The sequence below is a fragment of the Chrysemys picta genome, chromosome 10, assembly GCF_011386835.1.
Source record: "Chrysemys picta bellii isolate R12L10 chromosome 10, ASM1138683v2, whole genome shotgun sequence".
Lineage (NCBI taxonomy): Eukaryota > Metazoa > Chordata > Testudines > Emydidae > Chrysemys > Chrysemys picta.
In genome coordinates this window covers 80,787,884-80,807,862 of record NC_088800.1, presented here as the reverse complement: position 1 = coordinate 80,807,862, position 19,979 = coordinate 80,787,884, and the positions used below count along the sequence as shown (strand labels likewise).

The 19,979-nt window shown below is 47.4% G+C and overlaps 1 protein-coding gene across 2 annotated transcripts; it reads left to right on the top strand.

Moving 5' to 3' along the window:
- The first annotated feature begins 2,282 nt into the window (after nt 1-2,282).
- FLCN (folliculin) lies at nt 2,283-19,468 on the top strand. 2 transcript variants are annotated; one of them, XM_005289029.5, is made up of 12 exons: nt 2,283-2,816; nt 3,679-3,957; nt 4,770-4,916; nt 6,865-7,086; nt 8,298-8,458; nt 9,307-9,398; nt 10,154-10,347; nt 13,215-13,328; nt 13,960-14,083; nt 15,450-15,581; nt 16,873-16,978; nt 17,888-19,468. In XM_005289029.5, exons 2-12 carry the CDS (start codon nt 3,709-3,711, stop codon nt 18,087-18,089), a joined length of 1,743 nt encoding a protein of 580 aa, XP_005289086.1. In that variant the 5' UTR covers nt 2,283-2,816; nt 3,679-3,708; the 3' UTR covers nt 18,090-19,468. The 2 variants fall into 2 exon arrangements, with proteins under 2 accessions (XP_005289086.1, XP_065416253.1); XM_065560181.1 differs by having other exon boundaries at nt 2,306-2,529.
- Nucleotides 19,469-19,979: the final 511 nt, after the last annotated feature.

Here is a 19,979-nt window from a genome sequence, read left to right as displayed (position 1 = left end):
CGTTCAAAAGCCCTTTCTCCCACAAACACGATGGCACCAAATGTGACACGGCTAGATCAATTATGTAGATATATATTTGAGAAAATGTTTTAAAATCAACTGTTTTTAATCATACTTTAACACTGGGATGCATTGCTTATATCAAAAAAAGACACTGATCTTTGGTAATCCTAGGGAAATTAGCCTTGACATGTAGAAGTTAATACAATGTTGTAGCCATGTCAATCCCAGGATATTAGATACACGAGGTGGGTGAGGTCATATCTTTTATTGGACCAATTTCTGCTGGTGAGAGAGACAAGCTTTTGAGCTTACAGAGAGCTCCTCTTCAGGTCTGGGAAAGGTGCTGGGAGTGCCAGCTAAATACAAGATCAAATAGATAAATATCATCAGTGTGGTTTCTCAAGGGCACCAGTGTTAGACATGTCACACTGATCCTTGTCCATCCCACACTCAAACATCTCCAATAAGGCAGACTGTTGAAAAGGTGAGCACCTGGTCTTTGGCAAAAGCATTTGATTAGCTGAAGGACTGATGTAGGAGTAAATAGTATTTCACACATAAGTGATGTGATCAGTATATCCTCCAAGACCCATCCATGCCAATAGGAGAGGTTAGTTTTGGATGCCCTCGATCAGCTTGGGGCCATTCCATTGCTTGATAATTTACCCCCTTGATACCAAGTATAAATAGTCCTTGACAGTGGCAATTTTTCTCCATTTGTCTGCTTCTTGCAAAATATTGACCAACATAGCTCTGCAAGTGTCACAATGTTGGTCTTCAAATAGTAAATTTGGCATATGAATGCCTCCAGTACACTTATGACCTCATTAGTTACTCTCAGATGTTCCAAGTGAAGAGAGGATCTTCCGAGTCTGAATTAGGTGCCTTCCAGTAAGATTATTTGGTCTTTCCTGCCAACCTTCCAGTAGTATCACAGCTTGAAGGGGCCTGGGTATCTTGCAGTGCAGTGGCTTTCAATGGTCCGAGTGATAGGAACACATCTCTGGAATGTACAGTGATTCTGTTCCCCAGCAGCAGCCACACAACCAGAACTGAATTGGGTGGAATCTCATAGACAGCGTTAGAACAGCTGTGTCTTATGCAAAAATCCAGAGCTCAGTAGCATCTCTCTCTGTCACATTGACGGCATGCAAGATCATTTTCATTTCAGCCCCATGCAGCCGGTGTGGCTGGCCCTGGGGACCACATGAGCAGCGATCCCGGGGGCGGCAGGAGCAACTGCAGCTCGGCAGCTCCCAGCAGCGGTTCCCAGGTGGTCCCCGGCAGTTGGTGCCACACTGGCCCTTGTGCCCCCCTCCCCCAGCAGTTGTCCTGGGGGCGGCCGGAGCAGCTGCTTCTCAGCATCCCCCGGCAGCGGTCCCGGGGCATCCCCTGGCAGCTGGGGCTGTGTTGGCCCTAGCGCCACTTCCCCCCGCCCCGGCAGCGGTCCAGGGGGCTGCCGGAGCAGATGCTGCTCAGCAGCTCCTGGCAGTGGGTGCTACTGCCCCCCCACCCCAAGCAGTGGCCCCCAGGGGCACTCCCCGAGCAGCAGCCCCCAGGGCGCTCTTCCGAGCAGCAGCCCCCTGGCTCCCCTCCAGTAGCAGTCCCCCAAGATTTAGTCAGGGTATTTATACTATAAGCCATGGACAGGTCCCAGGCTGTGAATTTTTGTTTATTGCCCGTGACCTGGCCCTGGCTTTTACTAAAAATACCCATCACTAAAGGGTAGCCTTAATGATGGGAAATCAACTTGAAATACTCCTTCCATTTATAGTAACCTGTAACATTCAAAAAATGAACCAGGTATCATGTTCTGTGCATTAACAATACAGTTGGCCAACAGCCACCCTTTAACTTTGTGAGGGCTGCATGTTGGAGGTGCCTGGGTCAAAGTATAACATTTAAAAAATGTTGTTTCAAAAAAAAATTCGTGATTGTTTTTACATAACTGTTCTAGGTTTGGCAGGGCGGGCACCCCGTTGTTCGTGGCCCAGGATACCCAATTCGTCTTCACCCATTTCTCATGACTCCATAGCTCCAATATTTCTTCCAACCTGGAGGCCCCAGAGCTGGGAGGGGCAGCTGGTCCCCCCCTCCCCCCTGCAGCAGCAGGTGATACCATGGGAACTATGATTCTCTAGATTTTTACCAATCAAATTACATCCACCCACCTTGAGCCAGCATTGCACCCAGACTGACCTGCACAGCGCCCCCGTCTGGGCAACCCTGGGACTGGCCCCGCCCCGAGTCCCCCCAGCGCAGCGCAGCCCCGCCCACACGCACGAGTTGTGTATCACAGGCCAGCCCTGGTGGAGTGTACCATCTCCCTGCTGCTGTGGGGCGATGCTGCTTAAGACCCAGAGCCTGAGCCCGGCACCGAGCCGGGCTGTTGCTCCCTCACTCCACCCCGGTTCTTGGATGGCTTAGCCCCGGTCTTCGCACTGCCCCGCCTGGCGTGAAAAGACACAGGGTCCTGGCTTCACAGTCCCACCCCCCGGCTCGAAGAAATGGTTCAGCCCACTGCCAGTGAGTCGGGGTGGCCTCGGACTGAACCACTGACATGTGGGGGGGGGGGAGACTAGAGGGGCCGCGGCTGGAAACACGGCAGCAGGAGGGAGACCGAGAAGTGCTACAGTCTGCCCGCGCCGCCCCGCTCCCACCGCCACTCCCGCTTCCCGCCGGGCGAGTGCGCATGGTGCAGGCCCGGCAGCTGGATCGCTCCCCCTCCCGCGGGAATGGTGTTGGTTCGGGCCGTCAGTCAGTGTCAGGCGCCCTGAGGCACGGGACGGGAGGGGTCTCGGGGAAGCTGCCGGGTGAGTGTCCAGACCCCTCCCCTCGCTGTGGGGGGGGGGGGGGTCCCGGGCCGGAGCCTCCCCACCGGTGCCGCGGGGAGGGAGTCGGGTCCGGTCCGGTCCGGTCCTAGCGGGGGGGGGTTAGGCCAGGTCTCTGCTGGGGGGCAGGTGTCCCGGGAGGGGGGATGGATTAGGCCAGGTCTCTGCAGGTGTCCCGGGGGGGGGTTAGGCCAGGTCTCTGCTGGGGGGCAGGTGTCCCTGTGAGGGAGGGGGGGATTAGGCCAGATCTCTGCTGGGAGGTAGGTGTCCCCATGGGGGTGGGGGGGTTAAGCCAGGTCCTAGTGTGGGCAGGCAGGGGGTCAGGCAGGTCCTGGGGGACTGGGGAAGGGCCCCCCATGGGTAGGTCAGGCCAGGTCCCAGCAGGGGGGAGGGAGTTGCCCCCATGTGGGGAGTTGGGGGTCAGGCTAGGGGACAGGTGCCCCATGAGTAGCCCAGACTGGCTCCCGGGACACAGAAGTTGGGTGCTGGCGGGGGAGGGGGGCTGATTCCCTTCTCGTCCTTAGAAGTGCCTCTGCAGGTCCGGGCTGAGGCAGGGGGCAGTGTGGGGAAGCCCCCCTGGGTTGAACCCTCCATTGCCTTGGCCCTGCCCAGGTCTGAGAATCCTGCACTAGACTCGGCCACTTGCCTAGAGAGAAAAGAGCCCAGCTGAGAGCTGTGCCTTGCAGCCTGCAAGGCCCCTTTGGAAGTGACCTGGCCGCAGAGCTGAACCTGACTCCAAGCTTCTCCGGAGTGGAAAGATCCGGGCTGGTGCCGATTGGAATGGGGGAATATTTTGGTTTCTGTTTATTATACTGATATTGGGTCCTTCCTCCCTCACCTGCAGGAGAGCTGAGGATCCAGCTAAGCTATCGCGATGAACGCCATTGTTGCCCTCTGTCATTTCTGTGAGCTCCATGGCCCTCGCACCCTCTTTTGTACAGAGGTGCTGCATTCGCCACTTCCTCAAGGCGCAGGGAATGGAGACAGCCCTGGGCAAAGTGAGCAGGCAGAAGATGAAGAAGGTGGCATTCAGATGAGCAGCAGGATCCGCTCGCACAGCCCAGCGGAAGGTGCTAGTGCTGACTCTAGTAGTCCAGGGCCAAAGAAGTCAGATATGTGTGAGGTGTGTATATGGACACCCTGTGTCTTTTGCTGAACTAATGGGCTTTGGGATTCTCAATGATGGGCATGTTATTGTTTGGGAGAAAAAATAGTGCACGGAAAATGGCTTATACTTGCACAGTGCCAGTAACAACAAAGGATCCCGAAACCCTTGTAAACTCTAGATTAGATTAGAATTGTTTTGCACACCACTGATGTGCAGCCATCCGTGTAGTTAAAGCCTGACCATCGATTAACAGCAGCAACACTTACGTCAAATTATAAAACAGGAAATGGAAAAAATTCTGTATCCAGTTAAAATTGTAGGGAAGATGTATTCACCTGTGTGTCTGTCCGTCCCCATTGGTGCTCTTCCACTTAACTGTTGGTACCTTTTTTATTAAGCTATTCCTAGTGTGCTTTGTGTCTCTCAAGTGGTGACAGATTTCAGTATGTCAGTGGATTCACAGTTGCTTCTACCATCAGCTGAATTTGGCCAGTTGTGTAGCCAGCATCAAATACAAAATCCAGCGACGGAGTGAGTTGTGAAAGAGTCTGTAGGAGAGGAAGGATGGTCCAGTGGTTAGGACTTGGGAGACCTGGATTCAAGTCCCTGCTGTGCCACAGACTTCCTGACCATGAGCGAGTCACTCAGCCTCTCAGTGCCTCAGTTCCCCCTCTGTAAATACTTTCCTATCTCCCCGGGGTGTTGTGAGGATACCTATGCTGAAGATTTAGTCATTCAGGTGCTGTGGTAATGGGGCCTACATATAAGTACATTAGATCGTTGTGTCCTACTTTACTATTGGATTTTCCTTTTCTTTCTGTGGTCAGGGTTGCCGCTCTCTTGCAGCAGGACACCCTGGATATGTCAGCCATGACACAGAGACATCAATCAAATATGTCAGCCACCAGCACCCAAACCACCCGCAGTTGTTCAGCATTGTGCGTCAGGCCTGTGTCCGCAGCTTGAGTTGTGAGGCAAGTGATATGAAATGCAGGAAGAAAATCTGTGTATAAACGTGTATGTTGTTTCTGATCTAAGACTCTACTTCACTGATGTCAGCCCCTCCACAGCCACAGGAAGGGGTTGGAGATGGAAGGCAAGGCAAGACACTGGGTCTCAGTATTTGGCAGGAATTTTTAAAGGTGACTGCAAAAGAAAAAAATACTTGTCTCTGCCCTTTATGATGCATAAAGAAGGCCTGAAAGGTTTTTTATATAAAGTTTCAGTCATTTCAAAGCTATGATGAATTAATTTTTAATTTTCATCATCTGCTCACCTCGAATGCTCTCTAGCATAAGTGTTTTAGCATACATGTTAACTAATGTTCCACCTTTATATCTAGCTGTGACACTTTTGAGTACATTTCCCACACCTGAAGAAGAGCTCTGTGTAGTTCAGTGTCACCAACCGGTTGATCACAATCTCCTTCCTTAGAGGTTTTTAAGGTCAGGCTTGACAAAGCCCTGGCTGGGATGATTTAGTTGGGGATTGGTCCTGCTTTGAGCAGGGGGTTGGACTAGATGACCTCCTGAGGTCCCTTCCAACCCTAATAGTCTATGATTCTATGACTGGGAGATCCTCTAGGATTGACCAGTCGATTGCGATCTCCGGTGGCTGCCACTAAGACAGACTCCCTGCCTACCCTGGCCTCGTGCTGCTCTCGGAAGTGGCCAGTGCAGGGCCGCGGGGGAAGGGGGTCTCCCTTTGCGCCCCAGCCCTAACCCCCCTGAGCCAGCACCCTATACCCCCTCTTCCACCCCAACACTCTCCCCCAGCTCAGAGCCTCCTCCTGCACCCAAACTCCTAGAGCTTGCACCCCTCACCCTCTCTTGCCCCCTAAACCGCTGCCCCAGGCTCAGCCCAGATCCCCCTCCCACACTGCAAATCCCTCAGCGCCAGCCCAGAGCCCGCACCCCCTCCTGAACCCCAACCCCCTGCCCCAGCCCGGTGAAAGTGAGTGAGGGGGAGAGCGAGCGATGGGGTGGGGGGCGGGATGGACTGAGTGGGGTGGGGCTTTTGGGAAGGGGCAGGGTCTCAGGGAAGGGGCGGGGTAGGTTGCCCTTAAATTAAAAAAGTGATCATAGAGATCATAGAATATCAGGGTTGGAAGGGACCTCAGGAGATCATCTAGTCCAACCCCCTGCTCAAAGCAGGACCAATCCCCAATTTCCCCCACCCCCGATCCCTAAATGACCCCCTCAAGGATTGAACTCACAACCCTGGGTTTAGCAGGCCAATGCTCAAACCACTGAGTGATCTTGGGCATAAAAAGGTTGGAGGCCACTGGTGTAGTTTAAAGGCTTGTCTCTTTCACCAACAGAAGTTGGTCCAGTAAGAGAGATTACCTCACCCACTTTGTCCCTCCATCATCTGATCTGTTCCTGGAGAGAACCTTTGCTAATGTTGGGATGCCTACTCTTCACCTGAAGCAAAGGCACTTGTGATCTCAGAGCTTTGTTTTCACTTTCTTGTATTTGCCCCTATTTATTTTACTTATTTATTTCCAAAATAAGCCACCTCGGTAGTAATGTTGCAGGCTGTTGCTCGGTATCAGTAAATGTTGTTTTTGACCTTTGTGGACAGATAACTTACACAGCCTCTTACAAAAGGAGGGAAAACCTTACAGAAGTTGAGATTGCCCCAGCTCATGCATCCATTTCATCGATTTTGCTGTAGCAGAATACAGCGGCATTCTTAAGTTCCAGTTAACCTGAAGGTTGTGCCAGGTACATGGGGCAGCAGCGGAGATGTTTGGCTCCATCTATCAGACCTTATAGGTTAGGTGACCCTCCTGAAAGGGCTGCCCATGCCTCAGCAGGCAATACCCTAACAAGTGGGAAAGCTTTGCTTGAAGAGCTCGACGTAATTTCAGTTAAGTGATGTGCTGAGCCAATGTGTTCTATTATGTCCGTTTCCCACCAGGTCTGCCCGGGACGTGAAGGCCCTATCTTCTTTGGGGATGAGCAGCATGGCTTTGTGTTCAGCCACACCTTCTTCATCAAGGACAGCCTGGCGCGTGGCTTCCAGCGCTGGTACAGCATCATCACTATTATGATGGACCGGATCTATCTCATCAACTCCTGGCCTTTCCTGCTGGTGAAGATCCGAGGCATCATTGACGAGCTTCAGGGAAAAGCGCTCAAGGTGGGTGTGCTCGAGAGAGAACACAAATACAGGTGAGAGAAAGAAGGCTAAGTGGATGGGCGTGTTCAACAGTTTGGGAGAGAAGTAAAGAGTAATATACGCAACTAGAGCTGTAAGGGAAACTTAGGTGGTGATGTTGGGATTAAGGGGCACATAGGGATGGATCCATGCTTTGGATGCCTCAGGAGGAAAGACACATCTTCTCGATCCCATCTCTTTTGTTGCCCTATAAGAAGGGGTTGAACTGCGGGGGGGGAGAAGAAAGGAGAATTGTGGTATACCTCCAAGCTCTGCCCACAAAATAAACTTGCCTCATGTGAGACATTGGAATGAGGGCCACTCATGGTAGACTGTGCAGATGTTCAAAATATGATTGTGGAGCACTCAGATTCCGCTTGGTTCCTTCTTGGTGGGGCTTAACTACGCCTAGAGGCTCTGCTAGGTTTCTTAGACTTGGCTGCTTCCAGATTGGGGCAGGCAAAATAGCTCCCAAATGCCACCCACTTGTGGCACCGAAGTGTGGTGTCTCCCACAGGAAATTGGGCAGATCTGTTCTTCTCTCTTTCTCACATGTTACCCAGCGATGACAATTAACGTTATCTGAGATAACGCCTCTTGGAAATGAATGGGGCAGTTCACACCCTTCAGACCTATAGTAAATTTTCTAAATCACTTAAGTGCTTTAGGCTCCCAAATCCAACTTTCAAAAGTGCCTAAGTCCCATTGGAAATCAGTGGGACAAGGTGCTTTTGAAAATTGTACCCCCAGTTGCTGCATACTTAGACATTTCTGCATCTGTTACACTCTGTTTTGAGGTTTCTTCACAACCATAAATGTTAGAGATTTACTTTTTATTTTTTTCCATTTGTTTCTTTCTTTTAAAGCTGAGGTTCTGGAGAATAAAATAGCAGCTTGAGAGAGGTGCCGGTGTGGTAAACTGCCATATACCAGCCCAATCAAGCCTTCTCTGTGATAATGTCATTCCTTCTCCGTCTTTCCTGGATCTAAAGGGAAATTTTTCAATTTGTCCATCCTTCTGGTGGGAAAAGAGGCACAGAGCAATGGACCAAGAATTGCCAGCTTGATTCTGTAGCCGATGGGAAATAGGGTTTTATTCCATGTTAACAAGGTGCATCTGCCTAGTTGTTCCACTGTGTCATATTTACTTAAATGTCTTTTCTGTTGTCCTCTGTCTTTATTTTGTAACTCAGGTGTTTGAAGCTGAGCAGTATGGGTGCCCGCAGCGAGCCCAGCGCATGAATACGGCCTTCACCCCCTTCCTGCACCAGAGGAATGGTAATGCAGCCCGTTCCCTGACATCGCTGACCAACGATGACAACCTGTGGGCATGTCTGCACACCTCCTTTGCTTGGTAATGTCCTCTATGTCTCTGGGGCCTATACCATCTGTTGGAATAACAGAGACATTTCCCAGCATCCTAGAATAGTGGGGACGTGGAGTGAGCATCTAAGTTGTTGGTATTCCAGTACTATGTGGGGCTCTATCCCAAGAGTTAGCAGGGACTGGGCATGTTGATGCAGCAGCCTTCTTGGTCCCTTGCTTTACCTATCGCTCTACAGCAGACACTCTGGCCGACTCAGGAGCAGCACTGACAGGCTGCAGTGGGAATCATGTTTATTAGCCTTTCGGATCTAGAGGGAGAGGCTCTGCAAAGCGTCAGACAAAAGTGGAAGGAGGAAATAGAGCTCTTCTTTCCCACCCCATCTCGCACCTAACTTGTGACAATAGTAACTCTGTTGTGTTGAACAGTCTAACTCTGCCATGCCCTGGTACCTTGTGCTATACAGTACAAGATGTTTTACCGTGCCAAATGGATGTGCGTTAGTGAAATTTCACAGTAAGCTATGCCAATGCCAGACTCGGACATCAGACTCCTCTGGAGAGATGCTGTGGAGAGTGGCGTACTCCTGGAGATGTGATGGTTTTGGGTTTTTTTAGGAGGGGTATAATAGGCTGGCATGCTGCAGTAACATACTTTCTTTCCAATGCCCTTGGGTGCCCCAGTCCATTGTGAAAAGTTTTAGTAGTTACAAAATGGGGAATTGAAGGAAAGCTCAAATGAGCTACATCTCAGTGGTAGCCTGATTCTTGGTAAACTTACTCTGCCAGGTTTCATGCTGACAGCTCTGCCCCCAGCAAGCAGGATTGATGAATGCTGATTTTTTCCCCCCCCTCCCCTCTCACTCTTCACTTCTGCAGGCTTTTGAAAGCCTGTGGCAGCCGACTCACGGAGAAGCTTCTGGAGGGAGCTCCCACAGAGGACACCCTAGTTCAGATGGAAAAACTTGCAGGTGAGTCTCCAAGCTTCTAGAGCAGGGAGAGCATTTCAGAATGCTTTGGATGGGAAAACTGTGAACATCTGCTCATTGCATCCACAGCGTAAGCACTGTTTGCCTCTGTCATCCTGTGATACAACTTGCCTAATGACTCATGTCCTCCCATGTGGAAAGAAATCTGATGTGAAAATAAGTCCTGTGGAGGTTTAAGGTCTCTCTGTGTGCATTCATTATTTGCATATTGGGCTTGCATTACCATGATATCTGTACCTCTTAGCTGGGATGTACCTAATGTGTCTGGCTGGCCAAGAGAGGTTACTATTGCATGACATGAGGCTTTCCCCTTTCCTACTATTCACAAACTTCCTAAATATATAGAAACATTGATTTAGTTCATCAGTCCATCTACTCAAGTGTCTGCATAGTCTGCCTCAAGGAGCAGCGGGTCCCTTCAAAGGAAGGATACAGAAAGCTCCGTAGTGTATTTGGCCAATTGTGCAGTGTTCTATCTGGGGAGAACACCAAAGAGTCAGGAAGTAAGTTGTCTTTTTTTGCACTGAAGCATGAGGTTTGATTACTTATTACCTTAGCTTGCATAATAAGCTGCAAATACTACTATCATGAAAAGGCCCACCCATTTCTCCCCTCCCTCCCAAAATTGGCCATAGCGAGTCAAGTGTGAAACGATACTAGATGATCAGAAGTTGAGCTCTGGGGTAGTTGTTGTATCTGGAGGGAACATAACAAATGATCTTTCTCTTCTCTTGGAGACCTGAAAGAAGAGTCAGAAGGCTGGGATGGCTCAGAGGGAGAAGAAGAGAAGCCTTCTGCCCAGCCAGATGTTGTAGAAGGGCGGGAGCTAACTAAATGCCCAACAGACACATCTCTGATGTCAGATTGCAGCAGCTGGAATGTAGCTTCCAGAAGGCTGTCCATCTTCCGGTCCCTCAGGCACATGAGACAGGTAGGAAAAGAGGACTGGAGCCTTTGGCTGGGTGCTTTCTGACCTATGCGCCGGCAAAGCCTTTTTTCAGAAGAGAATGGCTACTTACAGCCATGTTTTGTTTTTCACACACACATGCTTTTCTTCTGGGGTCTAAACTCAGTTTTTCTTTCCTGGTACCTGTTTTATCTACCTCTGAATGTCAGCAATGCTGCTCAAATAGGAGTCAGCAAAGAACTTGAAAACTGTCTGGCCTCTGAAGCATGGGGGGGGAGGGGGGTGTCACGATTATATAGAACTGCATTTCTAACTCCTCTTGGTCTGAGTGCGTCCACTCTAGGTCTCCAGCATCTAGCCGTCACTTGTCTTTCAGGGAGGAATTGCGCTATTCTCTCACAGATCAGGCCCTGAGTTGCAGTCCCCTATGTGTCAGGTATGATTTACCTCCGCAGGCCTGATTTATGTCCAGCCCTGCACTTCTGTTCCCTCTGAGAGCCATGACAGTGGTTTAATACAGCGACAAACCAACCTCTTTAGAGCAAAGTATTCTTTAGTTAAAACAAAAACATTTAAGAGAAAAGCCCTCTGAAAAATTATAAAGCAGACTGTAGGTATGTCTAGCTTTTCCCTCAGGCTTCCCAGAATCTGGGAAGGCCTGATTTCTTTAGATCCCCTCCCCTCACGCCCCCCGAGTCTCTCTGTCAGCCTGTCTCCCTGAGAGAAGCTTTTGAATGTAGACTGTTTCTCTAGCCTCCCAGCCTGGCAAGACAAGGCTCATAACTCATTGGGGACAGGATCCTCGAAGCGCACAGCTTGCCCCTTTGTCTTCCAGGCATATGCTTAGTGAAGCTTGTCTAGGAGTATTGTGGGGCTTTCCTGTTTGTGCTTCCACAGCCCCCGCTTAAGTTAGATCAATACATTCATAGAAGAAATTCTAATAACCCTCCATAGTTGTACAGAAACTTTAGTTCACTGATCAGGTCACTTACAATGGTATGAATATTGTTTGTCGATTAACACACAGCTCTCCACACCTGTCAAAGTTGGCAAATGGGGCAATGGTAACGGGGGTTTGGCATTTTCATCCCCGGACCAGTAGTATGAACACAGCACAGGTCAGTAGTGACTGAAAGTTGTCATGTATTGGCAGTTTGGCCTGTATGAAGTGTTAGGTCTCAGTCCTGTTCCAAATGAGCAAGTGTCTGTCGTGCCCAAACCACCAGCACAGTTGGCATGGATTGGCCCATTTGTTGGCAGCCTCAGCTGAGAGACCAAGGAGTGCGTGGATGGCCCTGGGAACTGAGCTGTTCTCTTACCTGTGGTTAGAACTGAATTTCATCCTAGGTTGTGGTCAGGAATGTTGGCAGGGAAGTATGTGCAACTGTGTTTGCTCTGAGACAGCGGGCTGAAGTCATGCTGTGATGATTGGGCCTATAAATTGACCCTAACTATGAGTGCAACAGTAAAAAGTGAGTGAAAGTTTGTAAAATGTCGCAATAACCTCTAACACCAAATGTTGGTGGGAAAAGGGGCAAAAGGGAGACTCAGTCCAAATCAAAAGGCCTACTGAAATAATTTAAGGACTGTGTTAAAATGTGCCTGGCAAAATGTGGGAGCAGAAATCAATGGACCAGAATTGGTGTGTCAGAAATTAGTCCTAATAGCTGAACAAAATAATGAGGGGATTGGCTGTTCCACCCATTGCTTTTTTGGTGCTCTTAAAAAGAAAGATGTTTCGGGGAAATTAGCAGAAGAAAAAGCTGTCTGACAACAACCGCTGCAGTCAGTTTTACTAGCATGGCTGCCACTGTCTCCTGGGATCCCCGGATCTACTGTAACACCACTGGGCCGTTGGTTTTCTGATCCCAAAAGACCTGACCAGAGTGGGCCAGAGAGGGGAACGCAGATGTCATCATCACTTCCACTGGCTCCAGCTGACTCCCAAACACCCCCTGGGGTTTGAGACTTTGTCTCCCCTCACTCCTTGTGTGTCCCTTTTCCTTCCTCATCTCATTTCTTTCCTATCCCTCTCCTTTTGCGTTCTGTTTAATAAAAGCCTGGCTAAGACTGCAACACAGGTCTCCGAGTGGCTGATAAGACTGTGTGCTGTGCCGGTTATTTTCCAGCAGTGAGATTGCAAGTGAAAGTCAACACCAGAGGCTGAAGCTTCATTTTCTATTTGTGGTGTTCTCTTCTTTCCCCTTTTGTGTAGGTTTCTCTTGTTTTGTCTTCTAGGAAACAAAAGGAGACGTTGACAACAGCAATAACAACAACTCCAGCCCATAACTAACTACCTCCTCTCCCCTCCACCCTCTGCAAAAGACAGTTATCACCATTTTTAATACTATCTAAAAGACTGTCAAACAAGGGTTTTTTTCCTTCTAAAGGCACTTTGCAGTGAAAGAGAGAACAATGGATATTGTTAAAATAAAGCCTTACTTAACACTTTACATTTCAAGTCCTTTAACTGTTTTCCTTCCTTTCTGTATCTTTAATGAAGGTTAAAAATTACTTTTAATCGTGTGTTTGGTATGGCATTAAGCAGGCTGAGGTCTCTGTATACCAAACCCTGAACCTTGTTTCCAACTGTTTAATGTTGGACAGAGACAGGGTCATATTAACACCTTTAACTCTGAGCCCATATATTCCATCTAAATTAATACAAGATCCCCACCAGGCTGTCAGTCTAGCATCTTTCACCAACGCTAAAATACATATTTAGACTTGTGCTGGATGCAGTAGACTTAGTGGTAGTAGTTCACTAGCATTTCCAATATGTAATCAGTAACATGGCTAGAAGGCTGCTTTGTAGACATGCTTGTGGTGGATTAAAATGGTGAAGGAAAGTAGTAAAATATCCAAGTAAACTCAGGATTATCTTGTTTCAGGTCCTGGGGGCATCAGCTTTCCGCATGCTGGCGTGGCATGTATTAATGGGGAACCAGGTCATCTGGAAAGCACGAGATGCAGATCTCGTCCAGTCTGCCTTTGACATCCTACGGGTAAGAACTTGTTTCTTCATCTCCCTGTTGCATCTTCTTGCATAGTTATTTAATAGTTTAGGCCCTCAAATTGACCTGCCTCTTAAAATATAATCTGGTGGGGAATGTGCTCCAAATTCTATTAGAGTTTAAAACAAAAAATGCTGTTTTATTACCAAAACTTTAAATTAAAAAAACCCAGCACTTCTATTGTTTATGTAGGGCCTGTGGTAATTAGTGTCTTGCTATTGTGTAACAACCAGCAGCAAGAGAACCGATCTCTTTGAAATAATCGGGCTTCTTCTGAGCAATGAAGAAAACATCACCGAGTAGAACTGAAAAAGAGGGTACTACCTCTCTTATTCCAAGGGTTTCTAGGAGACTTTTTCCCCTTTGAAGGCTCCATATTGCAGCCCTTCAGCCTCTAAGCCAAGGAGGGCTGGGAGTGGTTCCCTGCTCAGCATTGTATTGTGCGAAGGGAGTCTCTCAAGCCAAGTGAGATACTTCCATCTCCCAGAATCAGTGCAAGCTGCCTTAGCAGCCCTCTGAGGTGCCCCTAGCCTGACAAGTGAGACAGAAACTTGGACGTGAACCTGAGCCCATATCTATTTAGTTCTAAAGCTTCTCTTGCCGTATTTGTTTCCTTCTGCAGACCATGCTGCCTGTAGGCTGTGTTCGGATTATCCCCTACAGTGACCGCTATGAGGAGGCATATCGGTGTAACTTCCTGGGGCTCAGTCCCCATGTGCATATCCCACCCCACATACTGTCATCTGGTAAGAGCCTGCTCCTGAACCAGCTCCTCTCCCTGTTGTCCATGTTAAAGAAAATACCTTGTGAAGGCAAAGAGTTATCAACTAAAGCCCAGCATCCTTGAATGAGCTACAACCAGTGCCCCTTTGTGCTGTTTTCCAAGTGACCTTACCCGGTCTGTTGCTGAGGGACATTGCATGATCATTGCTTGCAGTGGGCTCAATGACTAGAAATCCCAGTTCCTGGTTAATAAGAGGCTAATACTGCTGTATATGGACCAAACACTGCAGCCAGCCAGAGTGGCACTCAGTTCATATGCACACACACAGATCTGTGACAATCTGCTGTGTGTGGTGGGTTTGTGTGAGACATTAACCTAGAGGTGTTCTAAACTTTGCCCATCTAAGGGCTATGTCAGCCTTTCTGAATGGGGGTCCTAAACAAGTACAGCAACAGTATGGGCCCAATCCAACGCCCACTCAAGTCAAATGGAGTCTTTCCGTTGGCTTCAATGGAAGTTCGATCAAAGCCTTAGTGAGCAAAAGGTTTAAAAGACGGAGAACGGAGTAAAGTCTTGGCCAGAGCTGGGTGTTGGTTTTTACCATAAATTAATTCTTTTTACAGCGGGGGTGCAGGTGGTTGCTATTATATTTCCAAGATTTATTAAGTTAACATCAGCAAGCCAGAGAGCTCCCCAGCCAACTCTCTTAGGACTCTTAGGTGCAAGTTATCTGGACCTGCCGATTTTAAAAATGCTTACCTAGGTAGATGTTTAACATCCTCCTTCATTACTAGTGGACAGGAAAGTACTTTATCATCCCCATATGATGCGATTATATCATCCTGTTTCTTTCCAAATACAGAACAGAAATATGTATTAAATGCTTCTGCCTTTTTTGCATCATTAACAATGTTACCATTTCCGTCTAGTAATGTTATGCCATTGAAAGGATTTCTTTTGTTCCTAATATAGTTTTAAAACTTCTTCTTATTGTCTTTAGCCCTGCAGCCATATTTCCCCTCGATGTCTTTAGCTTTTTTACATTTCATAATTTCTAATTTATATCGATTGCCATCTAGATTTGTTATATTTCAAATTGCTGCCTTCACTTCGTCAGTGAAGCAAATGGGCTTTTAGCGAAGGTTGTCCTCTTTCTTGAACGTGGAATCATGATTATTTGGCCATCTAATACATTCTTCTCAAAGAACTCCCAATTTTCATTCACATTTTTGCAGTCTAAACTTTTCCTCCTGATCAGTTTCGCTCACAATTTCCCTCCACTTTGGGGAAATTAGCCCTTCTGAAGCACAGAGTATATATATTTTGATATATTATTTTTCATAGAGATTGTTGGTTTTAATGTGCTGGGGGGTTTATCATCACTCTAGAATTTGCTGTCATTGTGGAAGTCCGCACTGCCACCCGGTGCAGCCTCTACCCGGTCCTGTTTGATGATGAGCAGCCCCTCAGCAAGTACGAGTTTGTGGTCACCAGTGGGAGCCCTGTGGCAGCAGACCGAGGTGGGTGCTTTGGAAAGGTGGAACTCTGTCAGGAGAGGCCTAGGCCATTGTGGCCGGAACAGAATCTCTATCTGTAGCTGTTAGCATTCTTTCATCAGCATTTGGCTGTGTGGGCTTATTCTTGTGTTCTGGCTGCTAAGAGAGTCTGTATGCAAGGCCATGTCAGTACACAAATATGGTCTTGGAGAACTTGGTTTTCTCTAGATAAGCAGGCTGTTAAAATGCTGTTAATTATATAGGATTTGCCATAGTAGCTCAGCAGGTTGTCTAATGTTCTTCAGAGAAGAGGAAGAATCTTCTATAACTCACCTGGCCTACACTAATGTATCTAGGGAGATACTGTCCTGATCCATGGTGAACACTCTGCGCTCTGAAACATGTCATTTCCCTTACCTCGTTGAGTGTAGTCTAATCTGCTAGTCAGCCAGATAACGATAAAATGATCTAGCTCCAGTATCTGATACTGACTTCCTGTGACTGTGAACTACAAGGACTAAATTCAGCTTTACCTGTTTTTTTAAAAAGTGCCTAATACTCCCATGCTGAGAGCTTAATTTTACCTACAAACTACTCTTTCCAAGTGGGCCCAGTCATTTGGACTGGGTATGACCCCAAGGCACTTTTGTAGACCGTGCATTCAGTATTTTCAGAGAAGTCCTTTTTTAATTGAGAAGAGCTATTTTCATAGGCTCTAAGAGTAGGTACATGACTGATCCCCTCTCTCCTCTCATCACTCCTTTACGGATGTGGGTGTAAGAGAGCTAAAACAGAGATTTCTCAACAGCACTGCAGAAGAAGACCGTACTGCGTTCCAGAAGCTGCAGGTCCCCAGCTGTCGTTGGAGGATCCTACTAGCATATGTACAGTTCCATACGGCTTCTTTGAGAACATCCGTTCTATTGTGGAAGGCGAGGGAGCAGCCGAGGGCTGTTATCTTTCCTCTTGTAACACCCATGAATTTCTTCTTGGCTCAAGAAGGGATTTGGGTTGATTTAGTCATTTAAGAATCCTGCCTTCACTGAGATGAGCTTTGCTGCCATTGTTCAATGCTCTGGCTCTGTTCAGAGGGAGGTTACTACTTTAATGCACAGAATCAGAGCAGTGGTGAAAAGGTGCATGCAGATTAATGCTCTGGAACTAGAGTTGAAAGGGGCCAGAGGCGTTCTGTGCGCCTGAGCTGTAATCCACTGAGCCCTAGACAAGTGTAGGCATCCCATGTTAACGGTTGATAAAGGCATTAAAAGTGGATGATCTGTTGTTCCTCTTGTGACCCTTCTCCCTGTGCTTGCAGTTGGCCCTACTATCTTGAACAAGATCGAAGCTGCTCTGACTAATCAGAATCTTTCTGTAGACGTTGTGGATCAGTGCCTTGTCTGCCTGAAGGAGGAGTGGATGAAGTAAGAGGCAACTGCTTTGTTTCTGTGAAACAGCTTTAGATATTTGTTAGTGTAATCCCATCAAGATTCTCCTAAGGGTTTTCCGGAGACACTGGTGGGATAACCAACTTGATGTTCATCACTTTATACAGGACCAGTTAGTAGCCAGTTGACCTTTGATGTTAGTTTTGAGCCCCGCTCTCTGGAGAGCAGTATGATCTGAGTACAGAACTGGGAGATAGGGAGCCCTAGTTCTAATCCTAGGTTTGATACTAACTCCCTCGGTGGCCTTGGGCAAGTCTCTTTTAACCTCTGTGCCTCAATCTCCCCAATTGTGATGCTTGTCTACAAGACCCATCTTGCTTACCTCCCAAAAGTGTCAGGAGGATTCAAGAGCTGTCTCCATTTTCAAAGCACTTTGCAAATGTTTATTGGGCTCTGAATGTCCACTAAGATCTACAGCAGGTACTGTGCCAAACAGATAACATGGTGCTGTCCACAGGCGCTGCATGTGAAGGCACAAGTGGTTACAGTGGAAGACCGAACAATTGGGTGAAATAATTCATGGCACTAGTGTGGTTTTTAGCATGATTTGAAAGCTAGGAGGGAGTTGGATGTGCACATTCAGTGGGAGGCTGTTCCAAGTGTGCTGGGTGGCTTGGAGGAAGGCATAAAGGCTAAAATGGGAAAGAAGACAAAGGGAAAATTCAGAACTGCTAAATATTATCAGGGCTGGAAGTGGCTAATAATTATGTCCAATTCCTTTTTCCAAACCTCTGAGCATAAGAGGAGCTCCTTTTGGGATGTTCCTCTTGTTGCACAGAATGGGATACTGGGTACGAAAGAAACTTACAGTGCTGCCTATGCCTATATCTCAAACATAATGTGTACTAATGCATTGCTAGTGACAGGAATTTTTTGTTTCTGCAGTAAAGTGAAGGTCCTCTTTAAATTCACCAAAGTGGACAGTCGACCCAAGGAGGACACTCAAAAACTGCTGAGCATTCTGGGGGCGGCTGAGGAAGACAATGTCAAGCTCCTCAAGTTCTGGATGACTGGCCTGAGCAAGACATACAAGTCGCACCTGATGTCGACGGTCCGCAGCCCAACCTCTTCAGAGTCTCGGAACTAACCAGGAATGCCTAGCCTCACTTGCTGCCTTCGAATACATGCAAGGAACCGAGAGAGTTTTCTTTGAGCCTTCAGCATGCGCATTATGTGAATAGTGAAACACCATTCAACCTCTTACTGCCCTCAGACTAACTCTGAGTTCTAGTTTTAGTCTTTTGAATTGCTGTGAGACTGTGCGCCTAAGAGTGCATGTAATTGGGGCAGTGCTCTGCCTCCGGATAGAGCTCCGGACTCCCAACTCCATTCTGAACCTAGCCTGCAAATTGAAGTCTAATTCAGTGTAACTCAAGGAACCAGAGTACACCAGTCAGTGCCCTCGTGCCAGCCTTAACACTAACGGGGTGACAGAACTCCTGCAACTCTGGACTTTATCTTGGATGTTGCCATAAATAGACGTCTTGATGTTTGGGACTCCAGAGACACAAAAACAATTTGTACATAATCTCTGTAGGTCCCACCTAACATCTCCGTAGATTAGGGGGGCAAAGAAGCAACAAAAAATCTTAGGCCATGTGACTGTGGTTACTACATCTTAACCTTAGTTATGGATCACTCCTATCATTACTTTTTAAAACCACTTCGTCCTCAGTAGATTTGGCTGGATCTGAAGAACTTCATGACTTATGCTACAACAGAGAATTGCGGAGGACTCTTATTTGATTTATGTCATTCCATCTTCTTAATAGCCTAACTTCAAAACTACGCTTTAGGTTTGGTCCAGAAATCTGCTACTGTCCAAAATTGTAAGTGACACAGGGATCGTCTCAAAGCGCACACTGAATGATGATGTTTAGGCAAAGTTCCTTTTATTTTTTGTTTAAAGATGTAAGGCCAAGCAGAGAGGGTGCTTTATCCTGAACAAGCTCTTCTGACCTGTCTCCTCCCCTCCGAAGTGCTTTACTGCTCTCTGTATCCTAACCTTCCAGCTAGTGTGTGGTTAAGCAGGAAACAGACAGTTTACAGAATCTCCCTCGCTGTGAAACCCTGAAGTAGCCAGTTTGAAGTCCTAATAGTCTGCCAATACCATGGCAAGGAGAGCATGCACCAGAAGAGCAGCACCATCTGTGCATCTTTTAGCTACTGACTTTGGCTCTTAGTGAACATCTTACTGTAAAGGAATTACTGTATTTCTAATTTTATCCTAGGTTATTGTTGGACATCTTGACGGGACTATAGAAATTAAAAATAAAAAAGGCAAAGGAAGTGTGTTGTAATTCCATTGAACCAAGGTGTTCGCATTTTAACAAGAACCACAGCTGATATTCAGACCTGGCTGCAGGTTCTGGTTTTATGTATATTTAGTACCTGGGTATTTTTGTCAATAACATCTGTAAAAATGGCAATAAGCATTAAAACTCAATAAGAGCTATTTTTGTAAAATGGAGAGAACCTGATTTGTCTTGATGTTTAACTATTTTAAAACTGGATTGGACATAAGAGCAGCGATTTAACCATGGGCCTTCTCTTGCACTGGCTCCCAGGGTGTGGACTGCAGAACTTTGTCTTTTTGTTTCTTAAATTCTGCTTCTTGTTTGTAGGAAACAGTTATTCCTAACTGGCTTTAATCCCAAGCAACCCATTTGTCAGCTCAGAGGTTCTTGACTCTGCCCAACCTTCCCAGGAAGATGACACAGCCAGTGTGTACACAGCCCAGTGGAAAGATCATTATCCTGTTATTTCAGAAACCAACCAGCTTGATTAACTTCAAGGTTCACAATCACCATAAACATACAGCAAATGCAAGAATTTTCACATCAGCAACATTCTTGCAGCTCTAGGCGTGCGGCCAGGACTGCTGGTCTCACTGAAGCTATAGCTGGAATCAAAACATTGTTCTTAGCCTGTGTTAATTGACTAATGGGGGATGGGGTGGGGAGAACCAGTGTCATTA

Coding starts and splice junctions, on each gene's coding strand:
- FLCN (XM_005289029.5), top strand. CDS start 3,709: ATGAACGCCATTGTTGCCCTCTGTCATTTCTGTGAGCTCCATGGCCCT. Junction 8,459..9,306: donor CTGCACACCTCCTTTGCTTG/GTAATGTCCTCT, acceptor TCACTTCTGCAG/GCTTTTGAAAGCCTGTGGCA. Junction 10,348..13,214: donor CCCTCAGGCACATGAGACAG/GTAGGAAAAGAG, acceptor ATCTTGTTTCAG/GTCCTGGGGGCATCAGCTTT.